The sequence below is a fragment of the Sceloporus occidentalis genome, unplaced genomic scaffold (assembly GCF_023333645.1).
Source record: "Sceloporus occidentalis isolate IW3139 unplaced genomic scaffold, rSceOcc1.0.p SCAF_16, whole genome shotgun sequence".
Classification (NCBI taxonomy): Eukaryota; Metazoa; Chordata; class Lepidosauria; order Squamata; family Phrynosomatidae; genus Sceloporus; species Sceloporus occidentalis.
Window position 1 is genome coordinate 3,494,493 of NW_028316996.1, and position 23,193 is coordinate 3,517,685.

Here is a 23,193-nt window from a genome sequence, read left to right on the forward strand (position 1 = left end):
CAATAAAGCCATATATTTTTGAAAACTAGACACCCCGGGGTATTTCAATTGCTGGTATTTTAACTCTTTGCATGCACACATTTTACCACCAGCATTTTTTCAAAGTTGCAGTAGTATTTTTGTGTGTATTTTTCCCCCACACACCTACTTTATGTATGAATTTACAGCTCCTGGTATATGCCGCTGTCACACAACACGCCAATATGTGTTCAGCAACATCTCCTGAGTACAGTGATACCCCACATGCATGGGTTTGTCATTTTTTCGGGGAACTAAAAGGCCACACTTGGGACGTGTGCATTTTTCTAATTGGAAATTAGATGTGTGGCCACGGGGGTGTTAATTGGGACATTGTTGAACCCGGCCAATTCAATTTACCCCATCAGATCATACATTTTTTAAAAGTAGACACCCCATGGGCATTTAATATGCCAGTATTTTAACTCTTTCCATGCGAGAAATGGTTTTAACTCTTTCCATGCGAGCTAATGTGCTAATTTTAGGACTTGCTCACAAAAATATATTTTTTATATATATATTTTATTTTTTTTTGCCTTTTTTACATTTTTTTTTTTACATTTTTTTCAACTTGAAGGTTCCCCTGATAGTGACATCAGCGGGAAATTATTTTTACATTTTACTGTTTTTTTAACTATTTTTTTCTAATTATTATTAATTTTATTTTATTTTTTAATTTATTTTTACTAATCACACTGCCATTTTTATACATATATCGTAATATACTACCAGTTCCAAGAGGAATTCCAACCTCCTTAGTGTTCCCACCATTATTATTTTTCTGTACCTGTGTTTTTTAAGTGCTGAGAGGCCACTTTTTGTGTGTTAGGCAGCTGCTTCAATATATTTCATTTTACCCAAAGGAAGCCTTTCCATTTCTTTTTTATTCAAATTCAAGGTGTGGTCTTACCATTGATTTATAAAGAGGCAAAATTATATTTTTAGCGCGCAAATTTATGCCCCTTTTTATACATGACAATACCTTACTGGCTTTAGCAACTGCTGACTGACATTGCACATTGTTGCCTAGTTTGTTGTATATATGATACATTTATGTAATGAAAAGTATTGCATTTTTATCACATTTACAATTTAGTTTAGCATATATTTGGAAATAATGGAGAAATATGTTTTTGTTTGCATGGTTTGACTTAAACTAGATTTCTGCAAAGGGATACACATAGTGTACAGGAATTATAGGAACTGGTAGACCGTTAGGCTAACATAACATATGTTTTACTTAACTAATGAAATATTCATTTAGAAGATATAATTACCTTTTAAGATCTATAGGTGGACTTTAAAGAACTATACTTAATTTCTAAAAGGGCCATATGTTCTCATGAACAACAGAAATGGCTGAGATGATTGCCTGACTTCCATCATTTTGCAGCATTGTTACCAGACTGTTTTTAATGCAATACCCGAGTACACTCATTTTTTATTTATGTGCTTAAATAAGGCCAAAATACATCACTGTACCTATTGTTAGAGTGATATAATGCAGTCCATTAGGAATAAGTCAGACTAGCAAATTGAATAGCCTAAACAAGCATGTATTATATAATACATGTAGATTAAGCAAATGTAAGTGCTTATGCTACATATAGAAGCACTATGGGCCCAAAGCTTGAAAAGTTGTCCTCTGCAACGCATAAATGTTTCTAAATAATTTAAGGAGTGAGCTCTTGCCAGCAGCAATCAGTTAGTCATGGTCTGTATACATGCTAGAGCTCTGCATTTCTCATCCTAAACAGTGACAGAACGAGTGAATGAATCAAAACCAAAGGAAATATGAATTTGTTCCGCCATTTACTGACTGTATTTTCATTTGATGGCAAAATTAAATTCTGGATAATACATCACACTTAGGCCAGAGAGTAGGGATACAAATAACCAGCTGAAGAATGACAAGAATACACAAGATTATCTGCATTTAGGAAGCTACATTTAAATTGTTAGATGATATTGGTTCCTGCGGTACTCAGAGGAAGAAATTACATTTTAAAAATTCATATCTTCCATTGAATCCCTTATTTCTTTCCCTCCCATGACCCAGAGATGCTCAGGGGTGATCTGGAGACCTGGAGAAGTGGCACTTCACTTGGAGTCTCTGGGTGAAACACTGAGAGTTCCCTGGTATAGTCATGTCCTATAAATAAAAATTACATTTCGCTGATTGTTTATACACAGGTAATGAGATGAACTAATAACTAGTAATATTGCAGAAACATCCAACTCCAACCTAATATTTTACAAAGCAACAAGACAATGTACATATATTATCTCTTTATTACAAATAAAATATACACAAGAGACCACGCTAAATAAATCATAAACAACAAAATATAAATCTATAATATTATTAATAAAAGTAAAAATGAAAGAGTCAATGAAGTAAATCAATCTTTAAATAAGGTATAATATAAAATCTAAATGTATTTATAAAAAATGCCCACAAAGATATTAATGCAAACAAACAATATATAGAGGTGCGGTAAACACTGTGGTACTGAGGACAAGTTTTTTCGAAACACAGTTTCTGCATTGTGTTAATTGCACCTGGCCAGGTCAATCACTTTTAGGATATGTTTCTGCACGATATATTATTTGTTTGGATGAATACCAGTCACACTATCTTTGTGGGCATTATTTATCGTTCCCACGATTATCAGTAAATCTGGACTTTTTACTACCATATTGGGAGTATGTACTGTTTACAATTTTATTTGGCATGTGTCATACCACCTTTATATTTTGACTGCATTTAAAGGTTGGTTTATTTTATTTAGACTAGGTTATACAGTATTTTGTATTTATTGATTATGTTATGTCATATATTTGTTGTTGTTTTTTTATGATTTATTTAGTGTGGTCTCTTATGTGTATATTTTATAACTATAATAAAGAGATAATATATATTTGATATATATGAGGTATGTTTTGGTTATCATTGAAAACCCTGTCTTGTTTCTTTCTATATCATATTATGTCCTAGAGATATGTGACGGCAGATGAGAACCATTCGCTTCATCTACTCTGCCCATTTTTCTGATGTAAGGGGTTTAAACTAGACCTGCATTTGTATTGGGAGAACAGAAAACCGCACAAGAATGAGGGGGTTGAGGTTAGGGCTCTGTGCAGGTCAGTCAAGTTCTTCTACACCAACCTTATCCAATCATGTCTTTGTGGACCTTGCTTTGAGCACTGGGGCACAGTCATGATGGAATAAAAAACGGCCTTCCTCAAATTGTTCCCACAAAGTTGGAAGCATAGCATTGTCCAAAATGTCTTGGTATGCTGAAGGGGACATGCCAAGACATTTTGGGCAACAGAGCAGCACTTAACTGAAGGTGCCAGGGTCCTTAATATTGCCCAATTATCCATTGAGCAGCTCCCACCAAAATTGGGTGCAAGGCCTTTAAGAAAAGCTCGGCAGGATTTGCATGTAAATGCATGATGCCAAGGTACAGAGCAGTTGCTTACTGACTGCCACCTCCCGCAGCAGCTGGCAAGGGACCAAACCAGGGAGTGGAGGTATCCCTCCCCGCCACACAGAGGTCCTTGCTAACTGTTGGAGGACCCGAGACCGCTCCTGGAGTCTGCAAGCCACAGCAGGCTGACAGTCCCTGAAACCTCAACTAGCCTGTAAACTCTTTTTCCCTTTAGTAATTAAACCCCGATCAATACTACGCAGCTTTCAGTAAATATTATATATGTGAAAACCATGCCTCTCAAAACTGCAAACCAATATTGTCATACCTTATGGAGTGGAATAAGTAAATCACAACTGCTATACCAACTGCATATAAATTGTTTATAAATGTAGTGAAGAAGCCTCCCAATTCCACAGTAAGTTTTGAGTTTAGATCTGTGGTCCATGTGAAAGTAGACATTACTATAAGAAATACAGTGGCGTCAGCTGTTGTAACTAATCTTTGGCCACATCACAGAAGCCAGACTTCTGATTCCTTGCACAGTTATATTGATAATATAAGAGGCTACACTGTCTACACTTATAGAGCACAAATATTGTCCATAACACCGTATTCCTTGAAGACAAACATATAAATCAAGGTGACAAGTATATAAGGTGAAGTATAACTCTGGGCCGTACTTGTAGAGAAGGACGATTATGCTGAAAGATATTAAGCGACAGTCTAATGCCCCACCAATAGGGGCGTACCAGAGTATTTGGCCCCCGGGGCAAATCCTGTATGTGGCAACCCTCCCCCCCCACACACAAAAAAAATTATGTTGGCAGAAATATTTATTTCACAATTTGTTTAACTGTATGTCAACTGGAAAAAAATATAAATAAGGAAAAATAAATTAATTAAATTATTAATTTAAATAAATACCGCGTAATTCCCACCACTATACACTGAGCCATATTTTCTCCACTTGATGATGACTGTCTTCACTGTGTTCCATGGTATATCTAATGCTTTGGAAATTCTTGTGTACCCTTCTCCTGACTGATATCTTTCAACAATGAAATCCCTCTCATGCTTTGGAAGCTCTCTGCGGACCATGGCTTTTGCCCTGAGATGCAACTAAGCAAATGTCAGGTAAATCCTACTAGAACAGCTGAACTTTATTTGTGATTAATCAGAGTCACTTTGAATGATGACAGGTGTGTAATGACTTCTATTTAACACAAGTTTGAATGTGATTGGTTAATTCTGAAAACAGCCCCATGCACGCAGGGTGGTGGAGTGGACAGCTAGCACACCTAAGCAGTGGGTGCGCATCGAGGACTTCTCCTTTGTTGCCGACATCGCGGCTGTACCTTGGCTGGTAGATCAGCACCGCCGCCCGACGATGCGCAATCACCCCACACTTCTTCCCACCTTGCGAGTACTTCGGTCCCATCTGACGCGTTTGGGTTGGCTGCTCCCTGTATCCGATCTCCTCCAATCCAGCCTTTCCCCCAGGTATGGGTGGCAGTGTCATTAGACACTTCTTGCCTGACGGGGTGAGGGTTCTGCGGCTTCACCATTTGTATCTCGATAATATGAGAGATAATATGTATCTCTTCCTTGTCGCAGATCACCCCGGTACCCTTTAACCTACAATTTTTACACCACCAAATTAAGAATTTTCTCACGACATTCTCCCCTGTCTATGACCCTGCGACTCCCCATACCCCTTTCGAGATTATGTGTGCTGATAAGGGTCGTCACGCCCACCTTTTCTCCACCATGTATACCGTATTTGCTCGATTATAAGACCAGGTTTTTTCCAGAGCAAATGCTCTGAAAAATACCCCTCGTCTTATAATCGGGGTCGTCTTATAATCAGACCTCAACTAGGTCTGACTATGAAACTAAGATCCAGATCCCCCGCAGCGATGCAGGGGACCTGGATCCTCCTGTCCCCCCCCCCCCAACTTATTGGTACTTCTGAGTCCCTGGTGCTTAGTCCGGTCAGCGTGTAGAGCTCTACGCGATTCGCGTAGACAACTTCCGCTGCAGCCGGGAGGAGGTGCGGTTAGCGGCGGGGGTTGTCTGCGTTCCCCCAGTTATAAGAGGGTGTGTACACTTATGCAACCAGGTTATTGTGAAGTTTTTTTGTGCTTTTTTAAAAATTTCAATTTGATTGCAATTGAAATGTTCACATTATAGGTCACTTTAAAGGTGGAAAAAGATCTGGGCTATCATGTGTCTCTTGGGAAACCATTACAAAATAGCTGACCCTGATGGAGGTCACAAATGGGGACAGCTGTAATGTAGCTGATATCCAACAACTCTGTAGATGAACTTTCCATTTAAACTGCAACTGTGTAGTTTGGATAAAGATTGAGGCTTCAAACCTCACATAAAGCATGTGTATCAGCACGTAGCAGGTCCAGTGGGGTGGCAGCCCCACTTCCACAAAATCGGAGGCAAAACACCCTGTTGGGCGATCAGGCTTCCTGGTGCTCCAATATTTTAATTAATATTTAATAATATTAATATAGCAATTTCAGGAATATTATGTGTGTTACAAATAAACAATGAATGTATCATTTATCTTTCCGATGTCCTATTTATTAAAATGGACACACCATTCTCCCAGACAGCCTCCTGAACAATGAATAAAGTAAGTTGTATCTACTTATAATATGCATTCATCAAACCTACAAAAAAGATTGCTTACCTTCAGGAGAAGCTGCAGCTCCGTTGCTGCGGGGCACCACCTCCTCTATGGTCTGTTGTTTCACATCACTGATTGGATGGCGCTCCCATTGATTCCAACCAGTAAAATGCTTGCATGGAAGACAGCAAGGAAGTTGATTAAAATTTGAAGAGACCGCTCATTTATCATCATTAAAGGCAGTGGTAGGATTCAGCCAGTTCTTGCTGGTTCATACTAACCGTTTCTTTAAAAATGTAGAGTTCGCCAAACCGTTCCTTAGTTACCCTATTATAGGCCGCACTTTTTCCCCCAGTGGGGGTGCGGCCTATAATCAGGGTTTAGCATTTAGCCCTGCTGCGAGCAAACAGCAGGGTCAGGATCCAGATCCCCCGCGCTACAGGGGACCTGGATCCTTGTCTCTGCCAGCTGGTGGGTGTCTGCACGATGAAGACAACCCCACTGTTGCCGGCACTTCTATGAAGGAGTGCCGGCGTTACATGTCCTTCTCCGGTGCTCCACCATAGAAGCCCAAGTGGAAGTGCCGGCAGCAACGGAGGTTGCCTGAGCGCATCGCACAGACTTCACCCAGCTACCAGAGATGAGGATCCCCTGCAGCGCTGCAGGGGAACTGTATTCTTCTCCCTGGCAGCCGGGGAACGTCTGCGCGATGCCGCAGACAACTTCCGCTGCTGCCAGCACTTCCGCCGGGGCTTCTATGACGGAGCACCGGCAAAGAAGCCCCGACGGATGTGACGGGCAGCGGCAGAGGTTGTCTACGCACATAGCACAGCACACCGGCTGCCCCCACTAGGCACCAGGGAATCTGGGGATGCATTGGTAAGTCGGGGGGGGGGGGTCAGAGTGGCATACCAGGGGAGCAGAGTGGCATATCAAGGGGGGCAGAGTGGCATATCAGGGGGGCATAAAGCATATCAGGGGAGCATAGTGGCATATCTAGGGGGCAGAGTGGCGTATCTGGGGGGCATAAATCATATCAGGGGGCAGAGTTGCAAATCAGGGGGCATAAAGCATATCAGGAGGCAAAGTGTCATATCAAAGGAGCAGAGTGGCAAATCAGGGGCGGTAGAGGGGCACATCTAGAAGTAAGGTGCATTATGAATTAAAGGGGGAATTTAAAATGGCTATTGGTTTTCCAAATGTCTATGCTGCATAATATATACCAATAATGTTAAAATACATGTATTCCTGTTCATTAGATAAAATACTGTTTTACCATTCAACTAATGTGTATTTTTTCTTTAAAAATAAATGTATCTTTAAAATAGCACCAAACTTTAAGGGTGCGGCTTATAATCGAGCCAATACAGTATAATGGTAGTTAGTATTAATTTATTAATGGTAATTAAAAGTATGCACTGGTGCTTTTTAGATTGTGATTTTTTTGTTAAGTGACTCTGGTATTCCTATGGTCATAATTTGCCTATGTTTTTTTTCTTTATTATTAATAAAATAAACATTTATTATACATTGTTAAATAAATAAATATATATTTGTTATTGATATAATGATAATTAGCATTAATTAATGGTAATTAAAAGTATGCACTGGTGCATTTTAGATTACTGATTGAGATTTTATGTGACAAATGCAATTGATAAAACATCAAGAGGCATCATAGATTTGTTAAAAAATGTATACTTTTTGAAAAAAAGGTGAAAACGGCATATACCAATTTGAGTCAAATTGTTTCTTGATGTACATGCCGTTTTCACCTTGTTTCCAAGATGTAGATTTAAAAAAACGTTTAGTGGATCTTTACATTTTTTATTAATGGCATTTGTCACATAGAAAAAATCTCAATCAATTATCTAAAAAGCACCAGTGCATACTTTTTCCCAGACTTATATTGAACACTTTGATTAACTGCTTTTCATATAAATATTTGCTAAACAGCTTGAAATTGTTCAACGTGCCATTTTTTTTTTTTTAAAGTAAATTTTACTTAAGTGTGAGGCTGCCTGAGTCTGTGTGTGAGAGACTTCCTGAGTATATGTATGTGAGCTTTTTATTTTTTAGTAAGAAATCTTGAAAGTGGTTACTAAAAAAGTTGAATCCCACTACTGCTTAAAGGGTATATTATCCCTTTATCCCCGCATCTGCAAATCTACATTATGCACCAACGGTACTTATATTTCCATGATCTGTATAAGTCACAAGTGTTTATGTGCCAGGAACACTTGATTGTCACGTGACCCGAAACCAAAATCTGATTGTCCTAAAGCAAAAAGGCATCCTGAAAGTGTCGATACCGTTCTGCAATTAAACCTTGAGAGGGAAAGTATATAGTGACTAATGCCGAAGGTATTATAGAGCTCAGTCAGCGTGGGACATCACCATTAAGTAATTAGCAGATTGAAACACTGAACCAGCAATTGAAACTGAAGCATAATAGACCTTGAATTTACTTGGGTGAACCCGGGGGTTCATTCTCTAAAGCAGGGGTTCTCAAACTGCGGCCCTCCAGCTGCTGCAGGACTACATCTCCCATAATGCTCCTTCAGCTAAGGGCCTGGCTGAGGAGTATGGGAGATGTAGTCCTGCAGCAGCTGGAGGGCCGCAGTTTGAAAACCCCTGCTCTAAAGTGATATCTGGCAGATGAATCCGCAGGAGAGTTGCAGTTTGAGCTTGCCTACTTTACATCATGAATCTAGTGAGCTTCTTTTGCAGAAACAGCTTGGTTTTGAAGCACGCACCCCCTTTGTTGGAAATTTCGACCCCCTGATATCACTATTTATTATGAAGGGCAAACACCCTTGAAAAAGCCCTGTATAGCGGATAGGTAATGTGGGAGATTGATCATTAGACAGGGCCTGCTCAGCTCTTCTTACAAGTGAAACTCACTGGGATTTGCCCATCAAAGGGGCTAGTGAAATCAGGGAGTGGAAATCATTTCCCGCCTCTCTAACATTGAAAGGGTTAGAAAATAAATGCCAAACCCCGGGAAAGATCTCTGGAGAGTGGAGAGGGGCCATCATTCTTTTTTTAAATGACGTGCGGGTCCTGCACTAATCACACAACCAGAGCGGTGGTTTTTCAGCGAGCGATTTAATAATTTAACGGCACACGCAGAAAAAAGTATTCCAGACGTTAAAAACGTTACACCCCTTCTACACGCCAGTAATTCCAAAACTACAACACCCGTGGTCCTTTGCAAGCCACGTATTTGTGGAGCGTCTTTTGAATTATTTCCTACACTCCGTGAAACGTGTTACCGTAATGTTCTCCCCCAGTGAGGCGCTTACAGGAAAGTTTCCTCTATACAGGGGATGTATTCTGTGTAACACCTTCCCCCTCATGCATTCTGCAGTTTGACACAATTCAAAATAAATGTGTCTCGCAGGCACTCGGTGACGTACTACTTGTGGTGTCACGTGATTTAAACTGTTCCTATCGTTCTGTCAGTTAGGAAAAGTCGTCTAGCTTTCCATCTCCCTCTCTTTGACCCGCCGAAATCTGCGATTGGCCAGGTTTGCGGTTGCTAGGCGGAAGTGATCGGTAGCGAGGGGGTGGAAGTTGCTGATGTTTGGATCTGGAGAGAGGCGGCAAAGGATTGAGTCCCGGCGGGTGACAGCTGATCCGGAGTAGGAGTCTGGAGAGACGAGCAGGACACCGTCTGACCCCGCATCCTCCCAACCAAAAGCCTCGCTCGTTTTATTACCTCGATCTCAGGCAGACATGGGGCAGAAGTCGGACCAGCTGCTTATTGTGGTTTCCATCTTAGAGGGTAATTATAACTCTTTACTTTTAAGCCTGTAAGGCACAAATATGTGATAGCTGGGGCTCTGTGAATCACCCAATAACTCGGTGTTATAAAATGTGCCTCGGCTATTGCTGTGTTAATGTAACTATAGATTGCTGTATATGGATGAGGCAAAAGTCTAGGCTGGACTATTCATTAGTATATATGGATGAGATAGGGCTGTAGGCTGCGCCGTAGATCGGGCTGTAGGCTGCGCCGTAGATCGGGCTGTAGGCTGCGCCGTAGATCGGGCTGTAGGCTGCGCCGTAGATCGGGCTGTAGGCTGCGCCGTAGATCGGGCTGTAGGCTGCGCCCTCAGTCAATCAGAAGTTTATGTTTTGGAGGATAAAACGTTTTTAAGCGGTTATATGGGCTCTCGGTTATTAGGCTGTCCAAGGGGCCATAATGGACTGAAGTCTCCTCCACAGTAGAGTTCTGTGCTTGGTCCCGGATAACATTGGTCTGCAGGGAGTCTCTGATCACTTGAGTTTACATGATTCTCATTCTTATCATATACATTAATGCTGCTTACCTGTTCCAATGAGAGCCTGTTTTAGTTACTGAATTACGATACGTATTTCCGCATTAACGAGCATCGCCGATTAGACTAGTTATTGAATTATGTCATTATGATAAGGGTTTTAGGTCTGTTTTGATACATTGGTTTTTTTCACACATCATTTCAGTATCATCATAAAGTGACATCCGTAGCTTATAGCCCTTTAATTTGATGTGATATAGTAACTTGGTTACACTTATAATATCTCATAACACTCCAAGGATATTCATAAATATATATGAAAGTAGTTGACTTGCTTCATGTAGACAAAATCTTAGACACAAGGATGCCATCAGGCCGATCGGCACAGAGAAAATGTTGGGAGACCTCTTGGTTTTCATGAGAACCACAGAGAGATGCATGATCTCAAAGTACAGAAGTACAAAAACTGTCAAGCCCTGCTTGGTTGCACAAATATGTAGTATATATCATATATATTTCATAAACATAAATTCTGTTCTCAAGGTATGACATCAACTGATGGCGTTTTGTAATACAAATAGAACCCAATTATAATACTGGCTTCACCGTGACATATGGAACACAATCACCTTCACGTTACAGCCATCTGTCTCAGGTGTAAAAGTACCGCATTGCAGGAGGTAGAACAATTCCCTGCGGCTTAATCCCTGTATTGTTTAGGATTAGGTGACAGATGCGCGTCTCTTGCGGCTTGTAGGCATATTTTAGGTATAGCATGGTTTTCTTTTATATCCTCTTGAATGCAGACTTTTAAGTTATCCGGATCCTGGAGACCATTTTCTCTTTAGCGTTTTAGTTGGCGGTGCCTTTCTTGGTTATCCGTGTAGATCTCACACGTGGTCACTAGAGAAAAGCCTGCCTGACCCCTGTGTTTGGCGTAACGTTGCTGGACCTGTCATTGAAGTGTGTGGCTGACATGATCCGCTTCTTGTTTGTGAGGTTTCACCTCCACACTGTGTCCGTTAAAGTTCATTGACCAATCATCGGCAGACATTTAAACTTTTGGTGTTCTGTACTTCCCATCATTACTTTACATGGTTTTTATTTTATTCTAATGATTTATAATCATTAATTACCTCCTTCCGATAATCATATTCTACAGACAGGGTGGTAGATAAGTGGAACAGCCTCATATGCGGTAGAGGCGATGCATTGAGGGGACGGGCATAAAGTTATCCTAAATAGAAGACATGGCTTGCGTGTGCCACGTCAACTGTTAGTGACTGTCCTATAAAGGTCATGTTAAAGTGTTATGATGCGTAGGATGGCTGATTATTTTCTTTTTTTGTGTGCTCCTAGTCTTGCGGGGCATGTGTTTGGCTGAAGGCGCATAAGTTTACTCTCAGCCCTCCAACTCTAGTGCTGGCCGACGTGAGATTTCCAGAGCGTCTAACATGAGCCCTGCATACATGCGCAGAAGATGCTCACGTTGAAATCAATAGGATTGCTCTGGTTCTGTAGCTTCTAATGTTTTTTTGCTGAAGAATTTAATAGCCATTCTCTGTAGCTGGGGCTACATAGAAAACCAAACATTTTCAATCCATTGCTTCGCCGGACTCGGGCCAGCCGTAGTGTGTTAATGTCAGACGGAAGCCCGTAATTTTAGGGCAATAGGTTTAGTGTCTTACCAAAATAAAACAGTCCGATGTAATTGTTCTGTTACGTCCGCTTCATAATGAACAGACGTACTGAGTTACTTTTTTTTCTCGTCTTCAGGGCGTCATTTTCCGAAGCGCTCAAGGCACATGCTTATTATTGAGGCAAAGTTTGATGGAGAACAGCTGATGACAGACCCAGTACCTCACTTGGATCAGCCACACTTTGCCACAGAACTTGCCTGGGAACTGGACCGGAAGGCACTCCATCAACACAGGTGAAGCCCTTATAACGTGTCTATTTTCTGTGTGTGTCGGTGGTGCACGCTTCTCAATAATCCTGCTATTTTAAAATACCATGCATATAATATAGTTACATAGGCTGATAAAACAGAACAAATTCTGGGGATACAGCTTTAAAAATACTCTGTAAAAAGAATAAAAACCACAAATGGTGCAATAACGTTTAAAAGGTTTAAAACAGCCCCCACTAGTTGTGCCACTGGAAACTTTTAATTACTGGAACTTTTAAAACCACCTCAAAGTTTTGAAAACCGGTCATCTGCTGGATACAAACGAATGATAGGCAGGCAGGGTATCTTCCAAAAGCTCTTTATTTAAAATAGCCCATTAAAAATGCTTAATGTTTTAAGAAACTAAGTCCAACGCGTTTCGTCATATGTTGACTACATCAGGGACTAGTTATAATGCATCAAGAAGCATAAGCTAACAAAATATAAACTGAGTTTATATTTTAAAAGTTCCAGTAAATCTTCAGGATTCCTAAGATACAGGCTATCTCAAAGGCGCAGTTCCTACTACAATCTTGTGAGTGTGGCACGACTAGTGGGGGCTGTTTTAAACCTTTTAAACGTTATTGCACCATTTGTGGTTTTTATTCTTTTTACAGAGTATTTTTAAAGCTGTATCCCCAGAATTTGTTCTGTTTTATCCATATACCTGTTATAAGGGGCTTTTTGAAGGAAGAGTCCTTGGGGAAGCTTCCACATATGTGTTCCGAGGAATGAATAGAGGGTTAAAAAAGCTAAGTACCCTGTTTTTATATTTTTTCATTCTTGTAGAACACAGTTACAACTGTATAATATAGTTACATAGGCTGATAAAAGACATGCGTCCATCAAGTTCAGCTTTTCCCAAATCCGTTAATTGCTGTTGATCCAAAATATATATATAAGCATTTACTTCATTTTCTGAATGCGTGTGGCGTAGGAGAAGCGTGCCTACTGTTTGCCGGAGAAGAAGTCGTCCCTGCTTTTTAGCCTTATGGTGTGAATTGTTCATATTAACTCTTTACAGCACCACAAGAGTTCTGTATTTATAAACAGTCGATCAGAGGCAGTGGTGGTGAAACGGTTGCAGGTAGTAGTATTTATTGCTGAACATGACCCCTTTGTACGTTTTCAGAGTAATGTATGTTCTCACAGCAGTTAAGTTGCATAGAGTAACTTAAAATGCATAATTCCTTCTACACACATCTCTCCTTTATACTGTACGTGCTACGAGTCTAAGACTACTTGTCAAACCGTTTTTACGTAACCCCCGCTTCTGGAACATCTAAACGAGCAGAGCCATGCAATAACTGCAAGTTTGTTTCAGCAGCTGTGGGAGTAAAAATGTAGCTAGGAAGGCAGCAAATATTTTAACAATGTCTCTTGTTTCATCCGTAGGCTTCAGCGAACCCCTATTAAGCTTCAGTGCTATGCTTTGGATACGTTGACATCAGCAAAAGAGTCGGTTGGTTATGTGGTGTTGGACATGAGAGTTGCCCAGGAAAAAAAACAAGTAATCCATTATAAATTTGTCACTTCAAAAGCCTTTTCAGAATTGCTATCTGTAGAATATGTGCATTACCTAGATCTCTTAGTGATAACCTGTGATGGTTGTTTAAATGTATTAAAAATGTATTGCGATCTGCTACCCCTCCACAAATGACGAAGACTCATTAACGCGTGTTTTGTTGAATTTGATCAGTAATTGTGTACGTAATCGTTGTCGGCAAAGGGTGAACCTCTGGGTGCCTTCTCAGTTTGAATGAACAGCCAATTTTGTATGTAAAAATGTGTCTGTTAAGTATGAACTACATTTTAGTATTTTTTTTTTGTAGGCTCCAAAATGGTATTTATTACTGAGCAGTAAATATAAGAAATGCAAACCAGAAGTGCAGCTCAGCATTACGTTGGAAACGGACACCAAACCGGAAGTGGAGGGTTTCAAATCAAAGGAAGCTCCCCCGAGAAGTAAAGGTTTGTAACGTGCACGGCTCTTCTATACACGCTGTCCTAATGACTTATACTAGATTTTGATTATCCGACGGTCATTGTGCTCAGACCATGTTATGCAGGCTATATAACATAGTGGCCTTCTCAGTGCTGCATACTGTCAAAGGACACTCTACTGATGTCATCCTATTCAACTGATGGGTTATTTTGGGCTGCCAGTATTAAAATGGTGTGATTGAGATTCATGTTATTTATACACACACAAAGTATGATATGATCTGATCTTCATCTAAGTTACAATAATAAACAATTAATACAATAATGAAGTATTATTGCAGAAAACCAGGTACATCTTAAAGGGTTTGTTTACTTTTTCTTACCAGTTTGTGTGTGTAATATATATATATATATAATATATTTATATATATAATTAGTGTATATGTATAATATGATTATTCCTTCTGATGAATTATAGCAGTATGTCTCTTATTTCTTTAAGAATGTATATTGTGGGCCATTCACAATATGTTTAAAAAAAAAAAAAAAGTCTTCTTCCCAAACTTTGTTTTCCTCTAGCGCCCAGGCAACTGGCTGGAATTGAGCCGAATAGCCTTGTACCTATCTTAAACGAAGCAGAAGGATACTATCAGATTGGACCAATTGACTATTGTAGGGACAGCTTTGTGTTTTCTGTAACAGTGGCCTTCGCAACACAGTTAGAGCAGGTACGATTCTGGTTTATAACTTGTGTACAGTGGCTTCTGTACTACTCACAACCTGCAGGCTTTTACACCGCTAAACATGTTATCATATGTCAAGACCATAGCACGCTCTTCCAAAGTAAGGTCTTCGCTATCTGCTTCTCATTTGCTTAAATACGGTAATTTGGTCCAATTTTTTTTTTTTTGTTTGTGTGGATCAATGCTGCTAGATAAGTATTCACGTTTCTCTCGTCATGCGATTGCAATACATGGATGAAACCTGAATATTTTTTAATCATTTACTAAAAGTGCATTAGAGCCTCCTCATTCTTAATGCTCAAGGTTTGTCACAGAATTTTACTGAAGAAAGCACTTATTCAATATCTACACAATGTTGAATATTGAGCATGTGTCCTTCTTCACTAGAGCTTGATAAATCCCAGGAGACAGTTAGCCATCACTGGTTGAATTTTTTTTTTTAGGGCTGATTTCTAACTTTTTGTGTAATTTTGTTATTGATCTTTACAGGTATGCCACTTTATGGCTTTCAAAGATCAAGCTGGCTCACAGATTTGTCTCGCTGGCCCCTAACTTCTACATACATTTGTCCTGCCCGGCAGTAGAGCTCCTAGACTTGGCCAAACGTATTTCAATTTGCCTACGATATGCTATAACCAGTTATATTAATTGCAGTTAAACAATTTAATTTGGAAAAACAATGAGAAATTCCCTATTTGTATTCAAGATATACAGAGTTTACACTTACTAACATTAATTAAGATCTTAGTTTTCTCTAGTCAAACATGAATAAAATGGATTCTTTAGATCTGAGCGTTGTTCCAGTAAATTTTGGTTCTGGAGACTTGTTCCGGTAATATTTTTAGTTATGCCCGTTACCCAGAGGTGACACACATTGCATTGTAATGATAGATATTCATTGCAGGCTAATGGACTGTGACATGTAAAAGCCAACGATGATTAAATGCGTTTTCAATCCTTACTGTTTGAGAACTCTCTTGTAATTACACTTGATGGATTTTTTTTTTCTTCTCTGAACATTTTTTTAAGACAGCCGTAAATGTTTATATAAAGAAAATAATAATTAAAATATATTCATACGTGTTGGTCTATATGCAGTAGGTTTTTGAAAGTTCTTATTATAAGGTACGTGTTAGTTCATCTGATAATTGTACGAGCTGATTCAAAGCTTTTCATTCGCTTTTTTTGCGCTATATAAACTACATACTATAGTCTTTTGCCCATGGTTTGTGTTTCTTATAAATATATTTGGGCGACAGCATATTTGTTTAAAAGAAAGCATAAGGGTAAATAGATTTTGTTGTCCGTATGACACGATTTATTCTTTGCCTCTGTTTCCCCCCCCCCAGTTAATTCCTAGCAATATGAGGCTGCCAGCGCCACAGCCAGAATTTTTCTTTTTCTACTCGTTACTTGGAAATGACGTCACCAGCGAACCTTTCGCTGATTTGATCAACCCGAACTTTGAGCCGGAGAGAGTGTCTCTGAGGATTCGGAGCAGTCTGGAAGTGCTCTGCATGTATCTTTCTGTTCAGCCTAATCTTCGGGTAAGCTGCTTGTGGAATATACTTTGTGTGCCGTCCTATGCAGTGGCAACCTTCAGTGTTTCTGGAGATAATCCTGTTTTCATTAATAACCCTGCATCTGCTAGCATGTTTCCGGTTCAAGTGACTTCAGTGTCTCGTGTCCTTTTCTACTTAAAAATCCCTAAAGTTCCTAAAACCAAATGGCTTTCTTAAAGGTTGGCAATCGGGTTATCTCATTGGGCAGTCAAGGAATAAGATGTGTTTTGCATTATATTACATAGCTGTTAAATAGGCATGCCTATGTACTGAAAATGAACAAGAAAAACATTAGCCAATATATACATTAAGAGGTTTGCACACTAAAGCGTGGATTGGTAGGTGAACTAGCAGGAGAGTTGCAATTTCAACTCTCCAAATTCATTATGCATGATGAAGGGCGATACTTGACGGGTATCTCTGCCAAATCAGCTGCGCTGACCCTGCATAATGCATTGATCTATCAGTAAGATAGACCGAGTCAGTAATGTGATATCATGACGGGCTGTACTATGGGTGTATACATTGGGCAATGCATACAAAGCCCTGTAAAATATATTCCATATATAATACAGTCATCTCTTCTTACCACTATGCGGCACATTCAAACATAGATTTCAGTTCTTTATTCAGTTTCCGAATAAATGGCCATGTCTACAAATGGGTAGACATAGTGATTGTCCGGTTATGAATGCGATGGATGGAGACCTTACTGTTTGTTGGTAGAATGCAATCAAATATCTACTAGCCTGCGCCCAGGGCTCTCTCCACCTAATGTATCGGTTTGTCTTAGTCTGTCCGTTCTAGTCTTGTCATTCCCCTTGAATATATGTATTGTAAGAAGTGCTGCATGGATTGGTGCTATATAAATAAAATCTAATAATAATAACACTGGCACCAAGTACAGAGGCGATTAAATAAACTGACCCTGTTGTCTGGGTTGTCCCTTTCTACATGTCAGAGAGTCACATGCTTCTCGCGTTCGCCAATGATGTGGAATCTGTTACCGATATGATCTTGGGGATCAATATTTTCCATACATTCAGTATTACATTTAGTATTTTATATTTTGTTAGGCTCCCTCTCTTATGTCTGTATAACCTTAGCTGTATAGACATCTGCATATATGTGTGTTTTATTTTTATTTATAGCTTTCTGAAAATCAATAAAAAGGATAACAAGAGTACATTTGCTTTACATATATCATGTTTATTTTGTTCTTAAAGATCCATCTTTGCTGCGGGGATCAGTCTCTTGGAAGCACAGATATCTCTTTAACAGGACTGGTGAAGAAAGCCAGCACAGGAATAGAGCGCCACCCTGTGGTTATTGAAGGTGCTTTCGTCCTCACTCCACCTAATCGAGCAAAGCAGAACCTGTCATCTGTTCCGGTAGAAATGTCACCAACTATTGGGGTCTCCATTGCTCTCCAGGAGGAAGCTGTGGAACCAGTAAGCATGAGATGGGAAAAGAGAATTGTAACTTAATTGTAAACATGCACCTAGTTATCCATACCTCAGTATTGATTAGGATTTTGGGTTATGCGTAAACCTATATGTGGACATTCATTTCTAAAGATAATCATTTTTAGCTAGTTTGTAGAAACTTTGTGAGGACGCTTTCGAGAACCTGTAAGATTTTTTTTAAAACAAGTTCTTTGAAAATGTTATTTTAATACACATTGAGAACTAGAAAAAGCCGCCTGTAGTTTTATACCACCAACTAGCACTACTTGCTTCAACACTGATCTTAACTAGATGTCCAATACTGACAACTGGGATCGAAAACAAGGGGATAACTATCTCCTATGGGAGGTTTTCCCTAAGCTCATCTCGGGACAGCTGCATTACTATTTGATTTGTGTACGCTACAGTCCCACCACTCATCATCTAGATGTACCTACAGATAGAAAGCACCCATTACCATCATAAAGTAACAGTGTCTATTAAAAATACTTTTTTATATGGTTTGTTTGAACAATTTTTGCATACTTTTTTTTTTTTTGCTTTCCAGCCCACTACTAAACCAAAGGAACACCCAGATAGCGGTGACATGAGAAAGGTACCATCCACACCTCCACGACAGCCTGCAGGCTCACACGAACGTCCAAATGGTTTGCCGACGTTATTCGGCGATTCTCCTCCAACCAAAGATGATGCCACAGAAAGTGAAGTTGAAAGCTTGAAATCTGATAAAGATCTGGAAGCAGAGCTGGCGTCTTCTAAATATATTGACTCAAAGTCTTCAGTGCCTTCTCATCGTCCTGCATCAGGTCCGTTTTTTTTTTTTTGTTTTTTTTTCTTGTGAATTAGACTTAAGTTTTAAAAGCTAATCGTTTAAATGTGACAAAGCAGGAGATTTGAGAAGACCCCAGTGCTTTAAGGGATACGTCTAAAATAAGGTTCCAGACACGAGAAGAAAAAGATTAGAAAAGTATCGGATACTCTGCTAAAGCCTATGAAGGCCGTGTTAATGAGGGCATCATATACAGAGTTTGATACTAAAAACCCCCTGTGCTGTTTTCTCTCCTCCAGTGGCACGTTCTGAACCACCCGTCTTCCAGACCGCTTCGGATGTTTCTAGAAGTGTTTCTGAATCTGCTTCAGGGCAGAGAATAGCCGTGCCTCCCGCAGCCCACCACTTCTGCTTCGGGATTGATTTGACGAGCATCCTGAACCTCGACGTCTCCTTCCCTGTAAACTGTGTACTGAGGTAAATGTTTTATTTTTTCTTTTACATTTTTTAATTGGAAAATTGCTTTCTTACATCTTCTAACATCTAATGGATGTAGGTAATTCTCTTGTGTGGACTTCTTTATATACTTAAGAAAAAAGTTAGACCAGGATGGCTCAGAGAAATGGTAGCAAGACTTTACATGGCATTTCACACATGTGGTGTGCAAGGTAATCAAATAAATATTCATCTCGGTCTCGTCACCTCCTAATGACCAAAGTCAGACCAGAAAGGGAACACTCCGCTGTAGCAAACACATGTTAGTAAGAAAGTACCTTTATTGATGATAAAAATATGGTGGGATTTTCCCTTTAAATAATAATCTATTGCGACCCAGTACAGTGTCAGACATCTGTTCTTTGAAAGCATCATTTAAGTAAAAAAAAAAAAAAAGTTTTGGAAACAACATGGATGTAGAGACTGTATGATTTTGATCATGAGGAAATCATGGCGTATATTTTTCAGTTATGCTAGAGGTGTTTGGTTGATAAAAAGAAATCTCATTAAAATGATTGAGCAGAGGACAAAAAGGCGGTGATAACAATGGATGAACAAGACAAGAAGAACAATAAAACACACATATATAGTCTAGATAATCGCTGAACTTGATCTTTAAGTCTGTCGTACCTTACATACTATGGTTGTCTTTCTTTTCGGCAGGTACGCCTACCCGTTTTTTGGCAGTGCAGCTCCGATCATGACGAACCCCCCAGTGGAAGTAAGAAGAAATATGGAGGTCTTTCTCCCGCAGTCGTACTGTGGGTTTGATTTTGCTAGCCTGCCAAATCAACTGCAAGATACATTCTCCAGGTACTATTTCTTAGCCCAGATACCAAACATTGTTATCATATGTTTCACTTTACTCAAAATTCATCGCCTCATTCCAAGCATAGGTTTAACTTGAGCCGATTCTAAACTGGTATGAGTGTAACTGTAATACATGATATATGCAGGCGATTTAATTTTACCCCTAAAGTGCTGCGCATTGATCCTGCTGCACATTAGCTGTAAAATGGGAAACATTTAACAATCTCTCCAGTTCTTATGTCAGTCTGGAAATATGCTCTCTTCTCCAATCCGTGAGGGAAGCAGCGTTATAAAAACAGACAGCTTCATGTTTCTGTCTTTAAGGCTGCGATTACTGCTGGAGCATCACGTCAGCTGGCAGGAGATGCAAAACAGAATGGATCTTTAAAAATGTTATTGTGAAAGTTAGGAAGCAGCCTTTTGTTTATAGAAAGGGAAAGACCAAAACAAGCTCATTTTCTATGTTGCTATCTCTTTGTCTGTTTTAAGAATGGTTGTGCCATAACAATCAATCTTACGTCTTTGTACCCAATCGATGTTCTGGTAAAATGGCTAAAATTGTGCCACTTTCATGCCAGCCGTTGGAATGTTCTAGCCTACTGCTCTGTTTTACCTCTAGAAGTATTAAAATATAAAGAATCGGGCACCGATTTATTTTCATTCTGTAATGAGGCGATTTGCCACTAGATGGCACTGAGTCACTTATCATACATTGCTGGAGACATAATGTTTGGGAGTCATTTTTTGTTTTGTTTTTTATTAGGACGTTACGATACTTGTATACAACTTGTATTTTGTTGCATTATCTTTTTTTTTTCAGGTTACCACTGCTTGTTGAAGTGTGGCACAAGGATAAAACCACAAAGGACATGCTTCTTGGTGTGGCCAGACTTAACCTTTCTAATGTTCTAACTTGTGAAAAAATGGCTTTCATAAATCCTCAAGGTGATCAATGCTGGCGACAAACCTTTAGCAGCAGGACCCCTGTTATAGCTTCAGAAGGGTAAGCCACTGATGCAGAAACATCTTTAAATTGTAGATATTTATCATTGCACCAACGGCTTTGGGACATGTTTCTAGTTTCAGCAGCACTCAACATACATCAGTACTTCATAGCTTTATGTGCTAATATCATATATTTGTTTCAGCGCTATGGAATTTGAAGGCGCTAAATAAAACAATACATAATCAATTATAATAATATGTGTTCTATGTGAGGTTCATAACAAAAATGCATGTATACTACATATTTTCTACCAATAGGTGGCGCTGTTTGTAAAGGATTGAGGGCAGAACTACTGTTTGTGTTAATGTGAAATTAATCCTACTTGAAGTTTTAAAGACCTCTCTATTTTTTTGAGGGCACTGCAAATTACTCCTTCAGTATCTTTCAGTTAAAAATCAACGGGGTCTTATCTCACTATACTAGCCTATGACAGGAACACAATAACTTCTTTTATCAACAATCCCTGATATGTGGTTTTTTTTTTTTTTTGTGCTTACACTCCATACAAACTTAAATTTCTAGTCGCCGACTATTTATACTGATATCAGAATATTACTTAATTTGATGACATGCCAACATGTTAGCCTTTCAAGACTTCAGCTTGTTCATAAATCTTGTAAATTCAGCAAATCTGTGGGAATTTGGGAGGTTATCGATTTTCGTCTTTCATGTACTCGGTTAAGTGATTAATCCTCTTAATACATTTCGGTTCAGCATAATTAATAAACGTATGTAATTATGCTTACGGTTTAAAGATGACCAAGCTTATGTGTACACCTCAAGTTGCAGTCATCTGAAAAGTTAGCACCCATCAACCTTTTTATGGCTTGTATTAAAAAAATAATAATTTTCACTTTTTTCCCCACAAATATTGTGGTGGTCTCATTTTTTTAAAAACCGTTCCGGTTTTAACTAAATGTCGGTGCGCTGAGCTAGTCTCAGGCTCAAATAATACAAATGTATAATATGAGGCCTACCAAACAGTGTGAGCATGCTGCAAATACAGTGTGTTGGCTGTACAATGTATACAAAAAACAAAATACTGTCTGCGCTTCTCACCCTAATAAAGTTGGCAACAAATATATGAACATAATATAAATGAGAGGTTTTGGTTATATGAATTGGCCAAAGCATAATTAAGCTCACCCGCCACGTCAAGGCACACTCTCAATAGGGTGAGAACCTACTCTCACCCGCTTAATTATGAGATTAATTATGCTTTGGCCAATTTTAGGCTTCATCTTCCTCAGTTAATATTACGTTGATTCAAAAACTTACAGCACCAGTTGTAGTTTATTTCAAAGAGGCCATCATGCCGTTTATTTCCAGCGATCAGTGATGCAAACTGTCTTGGAAAGGGCAAGGGCTTCTGCACAAGCTTACTGTTTGCCGTAAGCAACAATTGCTGACCTGAAATGTCACCTCTGCAACTTTTCAGAAAGCTTAGCTCACAGCCTAGGAGATGGACTTTCAGGAAAAGATCAATGTTCAAACATTTTAATAATAACGTTCAGTTTAACCCGGGGGCTTTTATGTTTCTTTAGCATGTCACAAAAATACAGGATCAATTTTCCTTCATGTCACCCGGTTTCCTTATCCTTCATTTCCTTATCCTTCATTTCCTTATCCTTCATTTCCTTATCCTTCATTTCCTTATCCTTCATTTCCTTATCCTACATTTTCTTCCTTTTGAATCAGCATCTTTTTTTATTGCGTACGAAATGTTTTATCTGTCTGACTTGCAGGTCCAACAAAGTGGCCGAGCTTTCATACGCCATTACGCTGGAGGACCATGGTCTTGTGAAAGTAAGGGAGGTTGTCGTTTCTGAATCATCTCAGGTAGGATTTCACAGGAATTAATAATGCCATTTTTTTTTTCTTTTTCTATCACAATTACCCCAATTCTCCCTTTAGCAACAAGTCTCCACTCACACAAGTTGTGTGACACAACCAGTATATTTTTACCTTCTCTGGTAAGAGGAATGGATATAACCATATGTTAGTATTGTGAAATGGGGACTCCTACTAGAGGGAATAACATCTAACAATGTCCAATTTATCTGCCATATAT

General features: G+C 39.3%; 1 protein-coding gene across 1 annotated transcript in view; it reads left to right on the forward strand.

Annotated features, from left to right (window-relative positions):
• Positions 1–9,834: 9,834 nt before the first annotated feature.
• Positions 9,835–23,193, forward strand: part of LOC149302948 (centrosomal protein of 120 kDa-like) — a 35,112-nt gene continuing 21,753 nt past the window's right edge. The window contains exons 1-12 of the mRNA XM_089481716.1: positions 9,835–9,883; positions 12,156–12,312; positions 13,723–13,837; positions 14,160–14,298; positions 14,851–14,999; positions 16,364–16,561; positions 17,803–18,023; positions 18,706–18,836; positions 19,111–19,288; positions 19,970–20,119; positions 20,937–21,119; positions 22,868–22,961. Coding sequence (XP_089337842.1) covers positions 9,835–9,883; positions 12,156–12,312; positions 13,723–13,837; positions 14,160–14,298; positions 14,851–14,999; positions 16,364–16,561; positions 17,803–18,023; positions 18,706–18,836; positions 19,111–19,288; positions 19,970–20,119; positions 20,937–21,119; positions 22,868–22,961 — 1,764 coding nt within the window. The remainder of the gene's footprint in view (positions 9,884–12,155; positions 12,313–13,722; positions 13,838–14,159; positions 14,299–14,850; positions 15,000–16,363; positions 16,562–17,802; positions 18,024–18,705; positions 18,837–19,110; positions 19,289–19,969; positions 20,120–20,936; positions 21,120–22,867; positions 22,962–23,193) is intronic.